Genomic DNA, 19,257 nt, shown 5'->3' with positions numbered 1-19,257 from the left:
TTAGCAAACCTATTTATGAAAAAATTTGACAACAATGCTCTAAAGAATTACCATAAAAAACCAAAAATATGGCTACGCTATGTAGACGATATTTTCATCATATGGAATGGAACAACAGATGAACTTATCAATTTTAAAGATTATCTCAACAATTTGCACAACACCATAAAATTCACTTTAGAACAAGAAGAAAATAGAAAACTTCCATTTCTAGATATTCTATTAGAAGTTAATGAAGAAAACAAACTCTCCTTCTCAGTATATAGGAAGCCGACTAACACAGGAAGATTTCTAAATGCAGCCTCACACCACCATCCTTCACAAAAAATAAGCTTAATTAAAACTCCACAAGACAAGAGCATACAATATTTCCAGCACACAAGAGAGATGTAATGAAGAATTAAAATACTTAACACAAATCCAATCCTCCAACAGAATGGGTATGAAACAAAAACCATCAAGATAATCCTTAAAATGCCTCTAACTAACAACACAATAAAACAGGATTACAAAAACGCAATCTCGCTTCCTTATATCAAAAAGTCACAGATAAGCTAGCCAAATTAATGAACAAACACAATGTAAAAAGTAGCCTTCCTTCCTATGGAAAAAATCTCAAGATTCCTACATCTACCAAAACCACCTCATCGTCCTCTTAAAAAACCAGGAGTCTACAAAATCCATTGCTCTTGCGGGATTTGCTACGTAGGACAGACAGGAAGATCTGGAGAAATACGCATGGCTGAACACCAAAAAGACATACAATACAAAAGAGAACAAAAAACGGGTCTTGCTTTCCACACCACTTCCACTGGACATGATGTTCTCTGACAAAAAACGACGATGTCATACATAGAAAATAATTGCTACATAAGAAAATTTAAAGCAGCAGCTGCTAATATGCTGAAAAACCCAACCCAATGCAATAAAAATCAAGGTTTAATCCTCCATCAAGTTTGGTCAGCTCTAATAAAAAAACTGCCTCAATCTGAGCTCAGACTGTATGAACAAGAACACGTGACATCGTCTAGCATTGTTCAATGTCAATAACGTTTTATATCTGCATTCTATTATTTGAGTTTATGAATAGCCAGATGGTTATGATTTGTATTTATTAATTTCTCTTGTTTAAACTTTCAGTTATACTATTTACTCCTGAAGATGTAAATTCTACAATTTACGAAACTTGTCGGGAACTACTATTTCAGTATAATGTATAACTGAATAATAAAAAATGTGGTGTAATCACTGAAATATGTCTTTTAAAATATAAATGTCACAATTTTGCATGTTATTTTTTTAGTTTGAATTATAAAATAAAATTGAAAATTAAGTCAGTAAGGAGAGTTTATCTGTTTTTTTCAGCAGTGAAAAGATTTAGTTCAAAACAAAGAAGTCACCTATTATTTCTGAGAGGATGGAAGACAATCTTCTATATAGATGGGATTATCAGTTCTATCAAAGACTGATCTTAATACAGTTTCTGGTTTATGTTTCTTTGGTGGACAATACATATGATGATGGTGGTGGTGGTATGAATTATGATTTCAATTTAACAACTTTAAACCTGCTTTTTTATAGGCGCCTGATAATTCTTTTATGGATATAGGTAGTGGATTCTGGCAACTGGTGCAGTCTGAAAGGAGCACAAGCACCAAACATCATCAATCATTCAATTCAAGAATTTAGGACAATTATGACTTGTTTCAACCTCAAAAACTATTCGTCTGCCTGGATGGCCACCCGGCCTCCATGTACCAAGTGATTATGACTGAAATGCTTGTTTAGGCAATCTTTCTGTTTGCATTCTTTTAATAAGTTCTATCATACTATATTTATATCTCTATTACTGGTTTCCTGATTTAATTCTCTCATTTTTTTTAATATCTTATAATTAAATAGTGTATAATTTGCTGTTTATCTCGTGAATTTCATTTTGACTATTTTTTTCCCTACCACATTCACCACCTTCTGCATAAAAAACATTTTTCACTTTCTTGTTCACCACTCTTATTCTCATTTAAAGAGACAATCTTTTGTGAATTTATTCAATACAAATTTATGTATCCAGTGTACAAATCAATGTATATATATATATCGATCATATCACCTATCGGCCATCTATCCACTAAGCTCTAGGTTTTATTAGTGTGGAGGATTAGTGAGGATTCTTCTTCTAAGCCACTTTTTTTTTTTTTTTATAACCATTTATGGTTATAGACCTCTCCTATTTGTTTCCATCTTTCTCTGTTGAAAGTTTCCTGAAGCCATCTTACAGCCATCTCCACTAGGTCTTCTTTCCATCTTCTCTCTGATTGTCCCAGCATTCATCTTCCTTCATGTGGATGTTACCAGGTGATTGTCTTAATCCATCTATCACTTTTCATCTGTGCAATATGTCCTGTCCATCTCAGTTTTAAAATCTCTTCCCCTATATACAACACTTTTCTTTTATCAAATTATCAGATATATCATAAAAATAAATATATCATAAAAATTTAATCAGATTATCTCAGGCTCATAGCTGTGACTCAGTTGCCTATAACAAGAAATACAGTTCCTCGTTTTATGCTGGGTAACCGAATCTTAGTTATATTGGATAAACTAAAAATATAGAAATTATTTTTATTTTTTATTTTATTGTACAATACAATTCTAATGCCTAGACAAAATAAAGATCCTTGCATAGTTTCTTCACTTAAATATTGCCTTACCTTCGAGAACCAATTTCATTTTTATGATTATTATTTTTTTTTGCTTATTTTTTCTAATCGCTTACTCCACAAAACATTTTCTTTGTTCTCAAAGAAATTAATTCATAATAATTATTTGAAATATTATTTAAAAAAACTGGCGGCCAATTTTCGAGATTATGTTATATTTTTGTTCAAAATCATGTTTCGAAGAATACTTCACAGATTTCCTGAAGGACCTGCTTGAGCTACTTTGTTTTATAGAGAATAATGAAATTCTTTAATCATATCACTAAATTTTTTTTCTTTATATTGTAATCTACTGTTCTTTGCACTTTCGCCTTCTTGGTTTCCCTGTATAATTGGGAAACCAAGAAGGTTTCCCAAAATTGGAGCATAATATCTGAACTGCTAGTTCAGATATTATGCTCCTATTTTATAATAAGCGATACTTTTGCTTATATACACATACATACATACATATATATATATATATATATATATATATATGAATGATGATTCATTGACTTGGTTGAAATACATATTGTGAAATGAGTTGAATGACTTAAACCAAGAGTTAGGTAAAAGGGGGGGTTTAATAGTAAAACACAACTAGTTTCAGCTTATAACAGCCTTCATCAGGTGACATTATAAAAGGAAAAACACTAAACACTGAAGGTTAAAAAAAACTATGAACAACATAGAGAGTCCCTATACATAATTAGTATGAAAATGTTGTAGTTATATTTAAAGCTGTTCTTTCGCTTGTTGTATTGTTAGGAGAGTGCGTGCTTGCAGCATCACGTGAACGCCAGTACATGATTACAGCTGAATGACTATCTGGGAGGTTGTAGCTCAAGTTATTATTTAGATGTTCAGGACTGAGGATGATTTCCCTAGATTCTACGATTTTTCTCTCCAATTCATCATGGCAACGAAAGATGTTAGTAGATCTGTCCCAGCGGACTGTATGACTTGGGGTTTCATCATTAGGATTAGCCGAGAAAAGGATATGGCTTGATAAGGCACTGGCTCATTGTCTCTTGTAAGCAATGTCCCTCATGCGTTCCTCCATGCATAATTCAATAGATTTGTCTGTCTGGCAAAATAAGGAATATCACAATCACACCAAATTTTGTACACACCAGGAAATTTAAGATGATGATGATGACATGGTTTTGGGTGGCTTATTAAGGAGGCAGATTTTTGGAAGTGGAGTGAACAAAGTTCTAATATTGTATTTTTTTAGAACTTGAGTGAATTTTTGTGAAACTGAACTTATGTAAGGAATAGATATATTGCCTTTAAATGTATTTATTTCTTCTGTGTGATAACTAGGAGGATTAAGAAGGAATTTTTCAATAATTCTTTTAGAATATCCATTAAGAGATAGAAATAGATTTGAGATAGAAATCAACTATCTTAAAACTACAAAAGTAGTTTTGAGATAGTCTATTTCTTTTTGAAGTTCATTTGGGTCATCAAGAAGAGAGAGAGCTCTATGTCCAAGGTAGAAATTATTCCAAGTTTTTGGGGAGGGAAGTGAACTGACTATGAAGATATCTGCTGGTATGTGTAAGCTTTCTATACATTAAAATTTTAAGTTTACTAGAAGACCGGGTCAGTTTCACATCTAGGAAAGGCAGAGAACTATCAGTTTCAAGCTCTACTGTGAACTTTATACTTGGATGTCGACTAATGAGATGTTCCAGGAAATCCATTAGGGAATCATGTCCATGGCTCCAAATGAGGAAAACGTCATCCACATAACATTTCCAAACTTTAGGTGTTAAAGTAAAGGAAGAGATAGCCCTGGCTTCAAAATCCTCCAAGTAAATATTTGCAAGAACAGGGGATAAAGGATTACCCATCGCCAGACCATGATTCTGCTTGCATATAGTATCTTGGAATCTAAAGTAACCAGACTTGATGCAATTGGATAACTTGTCCTTGAGTAATGTTATGACTTCATCTGTTGGGATATTAGTGAACAAGGAAATTATGTCGAAGCTAGCCACGATTTCATCTTCATTAACTGTCACATTCTTAATGTATGAAACAAAGTCCGCTGTGTTATTGATAAAGGATGAGGACTTGCCTGAAAAACATTTGAGGTATTTTGCAAGATGTTTAGAAAGTTTGTATGTAGGAGAATCAATACCTTCCACAATGGGACGTAGTGGGATGTTTTCCTTATGGAATTTTGGAACTCCATATATGCACAGAATAAGAGGATGGAGAGAGCGTGGAGACAGACGAACGTTTCAAGATAGTTCAGTGGTAGTTTTCAATAAGTTGTTGTACAATTTTGAAGTTCTCGAGTTGGATCTCTCTCAAGTATTGAGTAAGTATCACTTTGTAGTAATTCAAGCATCTTATTTTGGTAATCTTCAGAGTAGAATACAAGAGGGCAAAAATTCATAGTTTTTTAACCTTCAGTGTTTAGTGTTTTTTCTTTTATAATGTCACCTGATGAAGGCTGTTATAAGCCAAAACTAGTCATGTTTTACTATTAAATCCCCCTTTTACCTAACTCTTGGTTTAAGTCATTCCACTCATTTCACAATATAAATAAATAAATATATATATATATATATATATATATATATTTAAATTACAAAGTTTTGTATTAAAAATTTCTGCTACAGAAGTTCGACAGAATCAACAATATTATTGTCATATTTCTTTTTCTCGTCTGGGAGAAAAACGGTAAAATGTCACTCTTATAATTGTATCAGATGTTATAATGGCAAAAATAGTAAGAAAAAAAATCATTTGTACTTTGTTTTCAAAACACAAACAATGAACATTGTAAATTCATTGTAAAACAACATTTTAAAAATATGTAGTATTTTCTTTTTCACTGAGTAAATTACCCAATGAAAAAGAAAATATTACATATTTTTCTTGTGTTATCTGATTTTTTTTTCTTGTAGTACAAAGAAGTAATCACTGCTCATAAGATGGTAGAATACAAGAAGGCAAAAATCTGTAGATTGATTACATTATAACTAATAGAGAAATCATGTCAGAAAAAATTATGATTTCTCTTTATGAGTTCTAACATCAACAGATATAACGACATTTTCTTCTAGTTTAGATACATGGCATTGTTGAAGTAGCTAAACCTTTGCTACTATTTACACTAAAATGAATGGACATGTTTCCCCAAGTGATTTACATTCGTAACAGTTGTATTGCGAATGATTCATAAAATAAATTTTCTGAAATATCTGAGAATGAGTGAAAAATAAGATTATGTGAAGCATATGCTCCTTTTCTTTTAAAATAATTCAAGTCCTCTTTTTCAAGATAATTGTATGAAATAATTTATAATTTTTTGATAATAAAAATGAAACTGATCATTATAAATTAAGAACTTATTTTAGCATAAATACTGTATCAGCCTGTAAAAGAAATGTCTGTATTTTTTTTCTACGTTAGGATGTCTACTAATCAACAATTGAAAATGAAACACAACATTCTTGATGTATCTCGCACTACAGTTTGAGGCACTTTAGTGTCCCTTCTGGATAAGTATTCTCTCTTTTCTTTCTAAATAGCACTGAGAGTAATCTAAGCCTTTACCTTTTCCTCCAGCTAAGAGGATTACTATCAAGTATTTCTAAGACGTAGATTACTTCAGAAATAGTAACCAGAAGCATAAGTAGAAGTAAAAATATTTAGATTATTTTAAGAAAAAGAAACAAAAATAATACTACTGAACTTCCTTTTGTGTGGTATGTATATAAACAGTTTTACGTGGTGAAAATATAGCATAGTATTTCTAAAATTTCAAATCATTTCAGCAGATAGTAGACAGCTGATTTTAGATTGCAAAGAAAGAGCACAGAATTAGTAGCTTCACAGCAACAATATTATTGTCTTGTTTCTTTTGTCAAAACAAAACGGTAAAATGAAGTAATAGATTTTGAATTCCAGGGGAGGATAAAGAGGGAAGGGGTGTAAGCATTAGAAAATCTTCAAAATAAGCATAAATTCTGAATCATTCTGTATATGATATCCTTCATATTATATTTTCAACATATCTACAGTAATGTGCATCCTACAAAAAAAAAAAAAAAAAAAAAAAAGAAGAAAAGATGAAGGCAAAGAATCCCTGCTAAAACATCATTGGATATAAATTTTTGATACTAAAAAGACTCACAATCGGAAACCGAGTTATGCAATATAACATCGTTTGTTGTTCATAAAACAAAACAAAATAAAAAAAATCATTTCTAAAACTGAAATGTGATGATCCATATAACGGTATTTTGCTAAGAAAAAAAGCAAAAGGTCATATTTATTTCAATAAATATTATTTAAAAATATAAATATGTGACATAATATGTTCAATGCAGACATTTGAAAATTCGCAAAAAAAGTTGTTTCTATATTGTGAGTAAAGTGCAAGAACAATCACTGCAACTGTTCCGTTGCGGTGATTTGAAGAATAAATTTATACAGCAGAATAATACAGCGAAGTTACTATTACTAAATAGATTCATTGCAAAGGCTGATCGATGGTCATTTCAGGATTGATTATTTTCGCACATGTGAAATTCATTTCAATTTTTGAAAAGAAACACAATAACTCATTTTAGAGGCAAAAAATTCAAATATCTTAGGACAGTAAAGGAAATTCCAAGTAAAACAGTGTGCGTAGAGAGACAGGTGACACAAAAGTCAGGCACTAACAGTTAATCCACTAATGGCTCTAAAATAGCTGTAAAGGGATTAACGGCAGAGAGAGGTAATGGCATGATATAAGGTACAATGTCGATGAAGTTTTGATCCATGCAGAATGCTATGGTGGGCTGGATATTTCATCCAGCTCAGTCGGTTAAGCAACAAGCAGTGAAGAAACAGCTAACAAGTGTCGCCATCTCATGGTACCTAACCCTAATACAATATTTTTTAATGTCTGAAAATAGTGTGGGTTCTACGGTCTATTTTCTTGAGTTTATGGGAAGAAACACCCGAGTTTCCAGGAGGAAAAAACCCATTTTCCCATGCCAGAGATCGACTAACTTGGGAACCGGTCAAAAAAAGGCTTAGAAAAAGTTCCTCTAGTCAATAACTAGAATTGAACTCGTGATGCTCTTTCTTCAGGCAGTTTAGCGCTGAAGGGCATAAACACTACTTCCAATGACTTACACAGGCCCCTATATTCCTTGTCTAATAATAATAATAATCTGAAATGTTTAATAAGTATTTAACAAATTCAACTTGATACTAGGATAATTTAGTGTGAATTTATCAAGTAGTGAGTATATAATATACCATACCATATTATATACTAATAAATCTAAGTCTAAATGCTATGCTGCTTACGGTGGAACAAGAGGATGTCGTCTGTTCAGTTCCTTAAGTTTAGGTCCATCATGCTGCAGTCTTTGATATCTAATTCCTTTTAGGATATTTTCTACAGCTGCAGTCAAATGGTTCTGTATCTCCTTCATTACACTTTCATTTAACTCCTTAATTTTGGGTCTGAATGCTTTACAACAGTCCAGGATTCTGCTGTCTTCTGTTTCACACCCTGGTCTAATGAAAACAAAACAGATATATAAAATAAATAATATGAAGCAAAAGATGAAGAAACTTCATTTATTTCAAAAAGTTCAAAATAAAATCTCAGCTTAATATCAAGCATGAATTGAAAAGGTAACAGATTATATAAATGCATGTTTTTATATATATATATATATATATGTGTGTGTGTGTGTGTGTGTGTGTGTGTGTGTGTGTGTGTGTGTGTGTGTAGGAAGTTTATTTTTACCTTGGGTATAATACACATTAAAGATACCAAGCTATTTTATATGTAGATAAATATAAACTTGGTTTTAATCCATTTCCCAAGTAAGCAAACAGACAGGTAAGTCAAGTTTGTGCCTGCAAGTAGTGCAAGTCTGGGTGACTCCGTATGTAGTGCAAGTCTTAGGCAACACGCGGTAAAAGGGGATGTGCTTTGCATTAAGGGTAAATACCAAGAATAGTGATCAGAGCTTATACCACCTTTACCACGAGTTGCACTACATACGGAGTCGCCCAGACTTGCACTGGTCTACCGTGTAGGCGCAAAACTTGTCTGTTTGTTTACTTGGGAAATGGATTAAAACCAAGTTTATATTTATATACATATAAAATAGCTTGGTATCTTTAACACACACACACACACACACACACACACACACACACACACACACACACACACACACATATGCATACAAGTTTTGTAGTAAAAGAAAGGATAGCATAAGGATTTCAATATTTCTACTGAATCAAATTAATGCACACAGGACCTAAATAACTACAACTAAATAACTGAACCTAAAACCAAAATAATATGGTATGTCATTTCGGTTTTAAATGCTCTAGTTTTAAATACTTCCTCAAGTGTGTAAGGTTAATATGTACACACATCAGCTATGGATTAGACAAAACATTTGTGATCAATCTAGACATTTTTGGTATCTGATTGAGTGTGGCACAAAGGTCAACTTACCAAATTACTATCATCTGGTCTATCTATCTATCTATTTATTTATCTATCCACTGCAAATTCCTCTATCCACACAAATTTATCTATTTACTGCAAAGATTATCCTTCAGAATAATCTTCCTCCTAAAGACACTTCAGTTCAATCATACTTATGTAACTACCTTTGATTACATCCCATCATCCACCAGAGGACTTACACTTTCCACAATCTTCTGAATGGCCAGTTCTGCACCATCTCCTCCTAAACTACCTCATTTTTACAGAGATGCTCTACAGCGGTGGAAAAACGCAGAACTTCATCACACACTGACAGGATCAACAGAGTCAGCTGTACTTACAGAACCACTATTTTCAAACAGAAACATAACAAGTCTCACAACTGGCCAGCCCTTTGTTTTCCCTACATGGAACTGGGCAGGAATAAGAATCATAGGAGACCTCCTGACCCAGGCCCTAAAGTGGAAAACATTCACAAGCTTACCAATGAAGAACCCAAAAACTGAAAAGCAATATCAACAGATGCAAGTTGCTATTATAAAAGCCTATCCAGATATCGCTACACCTCAGGGAGTCCGTATTCCTTCTAGAAACTGCTCAGAGCCGATATTTCATCTTGTATCATCTGAAGCCTCACTTCCAATTCTTCCCTCCAATTACAAGAAAATAAACCATTTTTTTATGTCAGTGTCTCCAACTTTGCCCTTCGTATATTCATCCTAAACCCTCTCATCTACAAGACTGCACATGCCACTCAGTTTTCAGTGGGATCTTCCATATAAATCGAAGTGTGCCAAACCAGATTCCAACATACAGTGGAGACTATGGCATAACATCTTGCCAACTCTTAAGCTCTACACATTTCAGCTCAGAGAAACGGATCTGTGTCTATTCTGTGAAATTGCAGGTACCTTGAAACACACATATCTAACCTATCCCGCAAACAAAGCGATGATCACCTATGTCCTGAATACTGCCTCTAGCACTTGTAACTATGCACAGAGCCAAGAAGACTACTGGAATTTAGTCCATACAGAAGAGAACAGACACAAAATATGCAATTTCCTCTTCATCTGCACTAAGCCCATCATCTACAGCTTCTACCTAAAACACACAAGAAATAACCAGCACCCATCCATCACTGAATCGGCACAAACCCTCATGTATAGCCTATGTTGGAAACTACAAAGCAGGCTTACATTGGAACTTGATTACTACAAATAAACAAGAACTGTTGCAAAATTCATAGAGGAGCGGAATCCAACCAGTACCCTGTTCTGGATTGCCGATGACAATACACTTCATCTGAAATAGTATTATTATTATTATTATTATTACATAACACCTCCAGAGAGTCTCATCGAGGGAGGTCACCTACTATAAAACTCCATCTCCACCAACCACAACTACCTACATCATCTACACCAACGCCATCTACTGCCGACCACCACCATTAGTATTTTTTTTACAGACAATCACAAACATCCATGCCCATGGCAGGATTTGAACCCATAGCCTTTTGGCTGGAGAGCGGATATGCTAACCATTCGGCCAACCAGGCCGGCAAAATGTAAAATAACTTTCCACAGCTGACAGGACTCGAACCTATGCGGGGAGACCCCAACGGATTTCAAGTCCGTTGCCTCAACCACTCGGCCGCGACTGCCCTATAACTAAGAGTGAAACTGAACTGTAATGTTGATTCATTTATTGCATTTTCTATTGTATATCCAAAAGGAAAATCTTCCTTTCTCTGTAATATATATACTTATACTATGTAAATAGTCATTTTGTTACCTATCTTCTAATGTATATTTTATCAAGTTAAATAAAATATATATATATCCACTGCAAATGGATTACTAATTTCTTCTCTGGTTGTTCAGTATGAGTAGTTCAGTGTCACGATGGATGGCTTCCTTTCTTCAGATTTCCCTCCAATGCATCATGATGTACCCAAATTCTGTACTTTCACCCATACTCTTTCTCCTATTAATAAAAGACCTTCTGTCAATAACCTGAAATTCTATCCAGTTTTTCTGATGACAGTATGCTCCATTCATTTGTTTCATTAGACAAACTTTTCAGTGCTTATAGATCCCAAGCTAAAAGATCAAAATCATCCTTATAATGCCTTAACTACTGATTTCTTTACCATATTTCAGAGGGCAAGAACAACTTTGCCAACTTCAATGACACTAAAACACAATCCTGTTTAATTCATGCAAAAAAAAAAAAAAAAAAAAAAAAAAAAAAAAAAAAAAAAAACACTTCACCGTCTCTATGCTAGATCAGATGTCTCTTCTTGAGCTGACACTCCTCTAAGCCTCTCCTGGCCAAAGTACATCACATTTATATGTGTCATCTCATCCATACAATTCCTTCTACTACTGCATAGATCCCAAATCTACCCTAGCTTAAAAATATCATTTTCATATATGGCGCCAGCCAAAAACCTCTAAAATTGCTTGAGATCAATTCAAAAGAATTTATTCTGGTTCTCGTGATCACTCTTTCACAGCCTTACTCTACTCAGTATCTCATAGATATACTCTTTCAACTTTATGACTCTTCCACAAGTATTTTCAAGCATGCTGTTCTGCTGAACTTGCAGGCACTTTCCTTCCACTTTCTCTCAATCCCAACAGAAGCAGTTATTGATCACATCCATACAATATCCTGCTCCAAACATAATGAAACAACTTCTTATCTCCTTTCATTCCATCTAATGCTGTGCTTTGTATCAGATTTTCCATATGTTTTCCATAAGGACAACTTCCAGATGTTTAAAAATCATAATAGGTTCCTTCTTGACTCGCCTACATATAATACTGATGTGCTATACACTACGCAACCTTTCACACATGGTACTGTTATTAATAAAATAAAATAAAATCTAAACATTTTACAGGTTATAATTCATATATTTTATATACCAGTCCAGAATCGATTAAGAGTGAAAGTAACTTAATCCTAATTTTTCCTGTTATGTGCCCAATTATTAGGTTACCCACTGGATACTGTATAAATAAGTATGAGTTAACAGTTTGGCATTTAACTGACATTGCCACTTAGGGCAATACCTGATAGAACAAGCCCCTTGCTGTTTCTGTCAGGGTGAAAGATAAAATGACTTTTCAGTGTTTACCCTGGTAACCTGGACAAGAAACCTCAAATTCAGGAAAACAGAAGAGAAAGACACCATCAACATTACAAGAACAAATGAAAAAGAAGTGTAACTAACAGAAGAACTGCAGGATATGGATGGCGAGACCAAATATTAACTTCCTCCTTTTCGTGATCATTTTCGGAATCAATGATCATGAAAAGGTGGAAGTAGCCATAGTAATATTGGCTACTATGGCTATAGTAGCCAATATTACTATGGCTAATATTGGCTAATAATAAGATGTAATTTGCAGAGTCTCGTGGAGAGAAGGAAGAGGGGAGATATGATAGAGACCTATAAGTTGGTAAGAGGTTGTTATAGGATCAATGGTGGAGAAGTTCTACAGAGAATAGTGGGAGATCAGGGGAGAACCAGAGGTCATCCCTGGAAACTGTATAAGGAGGGTGTGAGTAAGGGAGTGAGAGGCAGGTTTTTTTCGTGCAGAGTTGTGAGTGATTGGAATGCCTTGCCTGAGAGCGTGGTGTCTGCAAGTAGTTTGAATGTGTTTAAGACACGGTATGATGAGATGTGTGTGTAAGATAAAAGGACCTCCTAGATGAGTCTTTGACTCCATGAGGTCTTGTTTAATAATAATAATAATAATAATAATAATAACTGACTCTGCTAACCCTTCTCATTCATCAAGCAAAAAATCTAGTCCTCATGCCACTACTAACCACACTTTTATTCAATTTCCAAGAATGACCTCTCATTCTGCCTCTCTAACCAAATGCTAAAACATTTCCCTGACATCAATTCTGTAAAATCCTTTAAGTAACTTGAATGCTTCTATCATATTCCCCCCTTTTGTATCTATTAACCAACTTCTACAATCCACACATCCTCATAGGGAACATTCCACAGGCCACTCACCATTTTGGTCAATCACCTCTGGATCCTCTCCATAATTTCCTCATCCCCCAAGAAACCCAGGTGACCAGACCTGAATAGAGTAATCCAGATGTGGATGCATCAAGGCCTTATAAAGAGGAATAACAACTCCCTTATCTCTGCTTAGTAGTGTTCTTCAATTATCAAGTAATCCAGTGAGCTATCCTGACTGCTTTAGCAATATGTCCTCTAAACTTCAGTTCTTCAACTACCACCTCTAAATCCCTGGCTCCATCTATTTCCTGGAGTATAGTTCCATCAATGTGGTTGTAATCTATTTATCCCAAAATGCATAACTTTATATTTTGCCACATTAAACTGATGCCATTTTCTTTTGCTCATACTGACAACAACAACCTGCAAGCTCTCTACATCATCTTGATTCACCATCATTCTACCTAATTTTGCATCATCAACAAACGATTGAATATTTCCTGTCAGGTTACTTCCTATATCCAGTCAGGGACCATACTTAGACTTTTCCCGAGATGGGTAGGGACCAGTGCTAGAGTGTTCAAGGGTCCCAAGCTAAAGCCTCATATACCTGTGCATAAGTATGGCCCTGGTCCTAGCTGAACCTTGCAGCACACTACTAGTCATCTGCTTTCGTCTGGACTCCACTCCCGCATATACTATTTTTTGATATCTGTTCAGCAGCCACTCTCTTATCCACATAACCAGTATCATATTAATTCTCATTTGCTCTAACTTACATAACAGAATTCCATATAGTATGCACCAGATGCCTTTGCAAAATCTAGCAGAATCATCGTATAGCCATTTTCTTTATCCAACTCAGCTGTCACTCTATTAGAAAAAGTTAGTAAATTACTAAGGAATGACCAACCCTTCACAAAGCCATGTTGCCCATCATAGAGTATCATATTCTTATCCACCCATTCTTGAATTCTCTTTTTGACCAATTTTTCAAGGGCTTTTACCACCACTCCTGAGATACTGATTAATCTATAATTAGATACTACAGGCATAGAAGGGAATTATTTTGCCCTCTTTCCATTCCATTCCCTTGAAACTCTACAAGAGCTGAGGCTTAAAGAGCTAAATCAGAGATAATGCCAGTTCCCTTGTACATTTCTGCAAAAAAAACATGAGCTGATATCCCATCTAATCCCACAGCTGTATTTACATTCAGATTCTGAAACATCCTAAGAACTTGCGATTCATCCACCTCCATTTCTACATAGTCTCTGTCACATATGTCAAAGTTAACCTCACGTTGATGATATGCCCTTGCAAAATGGTTACTCAGTAACTCAACCATTTTATCTTCTTTTGTCACCTCGTCACCATCAGCACTCATTAAGATTATTCTTCCATAGTTATTCTTACTCTTACTTGCCACATAATGAAAGAATTCTTTAATATTTCCTTTTGGCCTGCTTGGCTAGTTTCTTCTTGTAATCTGATTTTGTCTTCCTTACCATACTGGTCACATTTCTTGCCTGACCCTTGTGCTGTTCATGAGTTTGCTGGTCACCTTTCTCCTACCCGATTAACCCTCCTTATGTTAGATATACAATTTTAAATCCCTACCTCTAGATGCTCGTTAACTATCTCCCATGTACTATTAACATCCTATGAAAGTTTGAAAAAGAATCAAGAATCAAGCCACTTTCAGAGATGGACCAAAGATTTAAATTAATGTTTAGGATTTTTCAAAAAAACACATGTCTAGAGTTAATGTTATCATTATTATCAGAGAATCACAGGGAATCAATAACTCACCATCAAGGGAGACCACACAATATGCACACCAGCTTCATACCTTTTCTTAAACTCATTCAAATTAGATGCACACGTCAACAGACAAATAGTTTTACTCATTTTGCCGCTCTGTGAGGAAAAAAATCTCTCTCTCATCCCTTTCTTTTAACCCCCACACAAATTTATCTTCCATGGATGCCCCTTGTTCTCTCCCCCACCTTTCATATAACAAAAATTTTGTCAACCAATATCCTATAACACCTTTCCAGAAGTTTATATAATCCCTTCCATCATATAATCCCTTACCCTTTTGCCTGCCTATCAATGCTTGGTGCATGCTCTTCATTTGTTTCATACTCTATACTCCATAATCTCAATATCATTTTTGTAACACTTCTTTGCAATCTTTTCACAGTTATTTTATCCCCTCAGAAGTTAGGAGAGCAAATCTGTGCACAATAGTTCAGGTACAGTCATATTAAGGCATTGTAAAGAGGCAAAATAACTTTCTTATTCTTACATGTCAATGTTTGTTTCAACATCACAATTATCCTCTGAGTGTTTTTTTTTTTCATTTGCAATTTTTCTTAGGTTACCTTTGAACTTCAAATTCCTATCCACCATAACTCCAAGATCCCTAGTTTCATCAGTTTCTCCAAGCATAATCTCACCAATATAATATGCCACTGGAAGTGCATAACTTTAAAGGTATTAACATTGAATTGGCAGCCATTATCAATGGCTCACACTTCTACTGTATTCAAATTATTTTGTGTTGTATATCAGTATCATCCCTGATTGAATTGCCTATCTTTGCATCATCAGCAAAACAACTGAACATATCCTGTCAGGTCCCTATGAATATCAATATATAGATTGAACAACTATTGTATTACTAATCCCTGGTGTATACCACTAGTCACCTTAAATCCATTGGATGTGCATCCCTATATACCACTTTCTGATATCTGCTATTGGCCAACCATCTTACAAGTCAATAGTTCCTATTCCAATCCCATATTTTCCAGTTTATGCAACAACCTTTCATGTAGCATCCTATAAAATGCTTTAACAAAGTTTCAAATGAATCACAGTGTATCCATTCTCTTTATTTGACTCAGCCATAACACTATTATAAAATAAGAATAAATTGCTCACACGTGGCCTTCTTTTAGTAAGCCCATGCTGCTACTTTCAAAGTAACAGCATGGGTTTACAGCTTGTTTACTGTTTGCAGCAATGGGTTGACAGCTTGTCTGTCAACCCATTTCTGTATGTGAGTTTCTTACCAACTTCTCTAAAATACTTCAGAGAAGTTGGTAAGAAACTCACAACTCACAACTACTTCACAGATACTGACAAGTCAATAGTTACACATACCAGTTAGCATCATTCTTGTGCAATGGGATATTTCCTGAACTGAGACTCAAAATTATACAAACATATCATGGGTATAGCTAGTTCAACTGAACATTCCTTTATTATACATGTTGATATCCCATCTGTCCCTATTGCCAAATTCGTACCAGATTACGCAAAAGCTCTTGAACCACCTTCTTATTCACTTCTATCTCTTCGTCCAATGTACTTGTAACACTGTACACTATATTGCATACATCAGATTGACAGATCTTTGCAAATTGAATGCTTATTAACTGTACAATCACATCTGTTTCTGATGCCAGAGTACCATCTGCATTCACTAACATTATCCTTCCATATTCAATATTTCTTTTACTGGTAGCATGATAATAAAATTATTTTCTGTTATCTTGAGCCTGAACAGGCAATTTCTTTTTATACTCCAACTTAGCTTTCTGTACAATATTTGTAACTTTTCTGCCCTGTGCTTTATGTTTCATAACTCATCTTATCCTATCCACTTATCCAAGATATTCTTCTCATGATATTCCTTCCACATCATTTTCTTCTTATGGCTTTCTTGCTTCATAAGGTGGCACCATGCTTCACTCCCACTGTATTTGTTTTTGAACTCTTGGAATATATTGAAATACCACAATATTTGAGAATCTTTTCAAAGTTTCTCATTCATTGATCTTTCCCATTTAGTAACTGATACCATGGGATCAAATATAGTATTCTCCTGAGTTTGTCATACTTTCCAGCTTTGTAGTTTAGTATGTATTCTGTCATAACTGAAATACCCATATACTTAGCTATTTCCCAGGTAAATATGGACATGATCACTGTCACAAACGGGTGGCAAAACAGTCACATCCTTAACTAACATCACTTCTGATGATATTATCAAATCTAACACTCTTTGGCTTTGAGTTGCTTCTTTCACATACTGCATGAAAAAGTTGTCTCACCACAGTTCAAGAAATTCTCCTTCGTTCTCATTATGAGTTTTTTCTGCTACCCAATCTATGCACAGATAATTTAAGTCACCCTATAATGATTACTTGTTTATTCCCTCCCCCCAATTTTTCAACATGCAGCGTGAGTGATACCTATCAACAGCATGCCAGGTTCCGGATCTCTACAGAGATCCAGAACCCCCCACACACACACCCCAATCTTCTAGAGTACATCAGTTCTGCAAGCTAGCTGCCAGTTAGTATACAGGACTGAAACATTTTAGGAGGCATCCTAATCAGCTGGCAGATAATCTTGCTTACATCAACACTGCTGAGTCTTGCTTGGAGGAAGACGGTGTAATGGTATACAGGGAGGGCTGTCGAGGCAATGGAATGGTGTGGTATGGAGAATGGGTGCTTTCTGTATGGAGACATGTCCAAGAGTATTTTCTCCTACTCTATGTTCCCCTTCTCTTTTTCTCTTCACCCTTAAACTACTAAAATTAGAGTAAACCTAAAAAAATTATAGTGTCACTTTGATTAAATTAAAAATAAACCTCCCTCAAAAATATCCCCCCCCCAAAAAAAAAAATCTTAACAAAAACTTACAAAAAATTTTTAAAAAATTAAAAAACTAAAAAAAACAAAATTCCTCCATACACACTTCACTAACATTCGTGACATCATCAACAGTAACTTAAATTATGTGCATCATCATTTAAGACATTCTAACTGAACCCAAAATCTCCACCACAACAATCTCAGTCCATCTGTCCACATTAAACCCTGCATGATTCCTTCCTCTACAAGGATGGTACTCATGCTGCTGCTGTGTGATCTAATATTCCTAGCAAAAGGATGCCTAACCTAAAATCTTCCCTTTTTTTTGACCTTCTGTAGCATAAAATTTAATTGTCACATTTTAATAATGGCACTTCATGGTGCCATTATTAATTGTGCTAAAACACCACGATAAGAGGAAAAATTATATTTATTAAACTTACTATTATTTCACTGGTTTTCTATCTAGAATCTTCAGAGCATGATTCTAACTGTGATAAGCACACAGCACTGAACAAAATAACTGCAAAAAACAATTCGAATTGCAACTGAAACAGAATTAATGTCCTTATATGATGCCCTCTATGGGCCCAGATAAAGTTAATTTAGAGAAGTCAGGTTATCAGGACTCAAAATGGCAGTCCCACAGCTCTTTGCCAAATTAATTGCAAACCTTACTTGTTGAGGTTGGGAGAGCGTTTCACTGATACTGATTCTAAAAATAGTCTCTTAGACCTATAATGACTTGATGTAATATTGATGTTTTCCTCAATCTAATCCTATGTGAAAGATCATCCAGAACACAGTCTGCTAATACTGATTTTCCATTCAGATAATCACAGATGTTGACTATCAGTCTGTAAAGTAGGCTAAACTGCAAGCACAAGAAATTTTACACACTCTACAATGCAAGAGGATGAAGTTTATTTTTAAGGGAATGAATAACTAATAAAAGGTTTCAAAGAAAATTTGCATGAAAATCATCTTCACAGAGAACTTTGGCATTTTTTTAAATGTATTCTTAATATATGGGATGAGAATGGTTTGGGCCAAATAATGAAGAAGTCAGGGGAATACAAGAAGGATCAGTATGTGGTTAAATTAAAAAATAAACTTCCCTTAAAAATGCTCACCCCTCATCCCCGAAAAAAACTTAAATCACTCAAATCTTATAAAAAATAGATTTTTTCAATATATATTTCTCACTAATATTCATGCCATCAATAGTAACTTAAATGATGTGCATCATATAAGTTACTTCATCTCAGGCCTCTTTATTAGGAACACTTTCCCATCTAGAAAAATGGGGGGGGTTCCTAATAAAGTGACCATTAAGTGTATATAAATAACCTGCTCTCATTGACCACAAACCCTATTCATAGTTTTCCAGAT

The 19,257-nt window shown here is 34.6% G+C and overlaps 1 protein-coding gene across 1 annotated transcript in view; it reads right to left on the bottom strand.

Annotated features, from left to right (window-relative positions):
- Positions 1 to 19,257, bottom strand: part of LOC150092290 (glycogen debranching enzyme) — a 461,626-nt gene that overhangs the window by 335,783 nt on the left and 106,586 nt on the right. The window contains exon 8 of the mRNA XM_090414998.1: positions 8,031 to 8,243. Within this exon, the coding sequence (XP_090271124.1) occupies positions 8,031 to 8,243 (213 nt within the window). The remainder of the gene's footprint in view (positions 1 to 8,030; positions 8,244 to 19,257) is intronic.

The sequence above is a fragment of the Typopeltis vanoorti genome, chromosome 26 (assembly GCF_054136105.1).
Source record: "Typopeltis vanoorti isolate ZY-2024b chromosome 26, IOZ_Tvanoo_1.0, whole genome shotgun sequence".
In the NCBI taxonomy this organism is placed as follows: domain Eukaryota; kingdom Metazoa; phylum Arthropoda; class Arachnida; order Uropygi; family Thelyphonidae; genus Typopeltis; species Typopeltis vanoorti.
The sequence above is the reverse complement of the archived record's forward strand: the minus strand, read 5'-3'. Positions and strand labels throughout refer to the sequence as shown.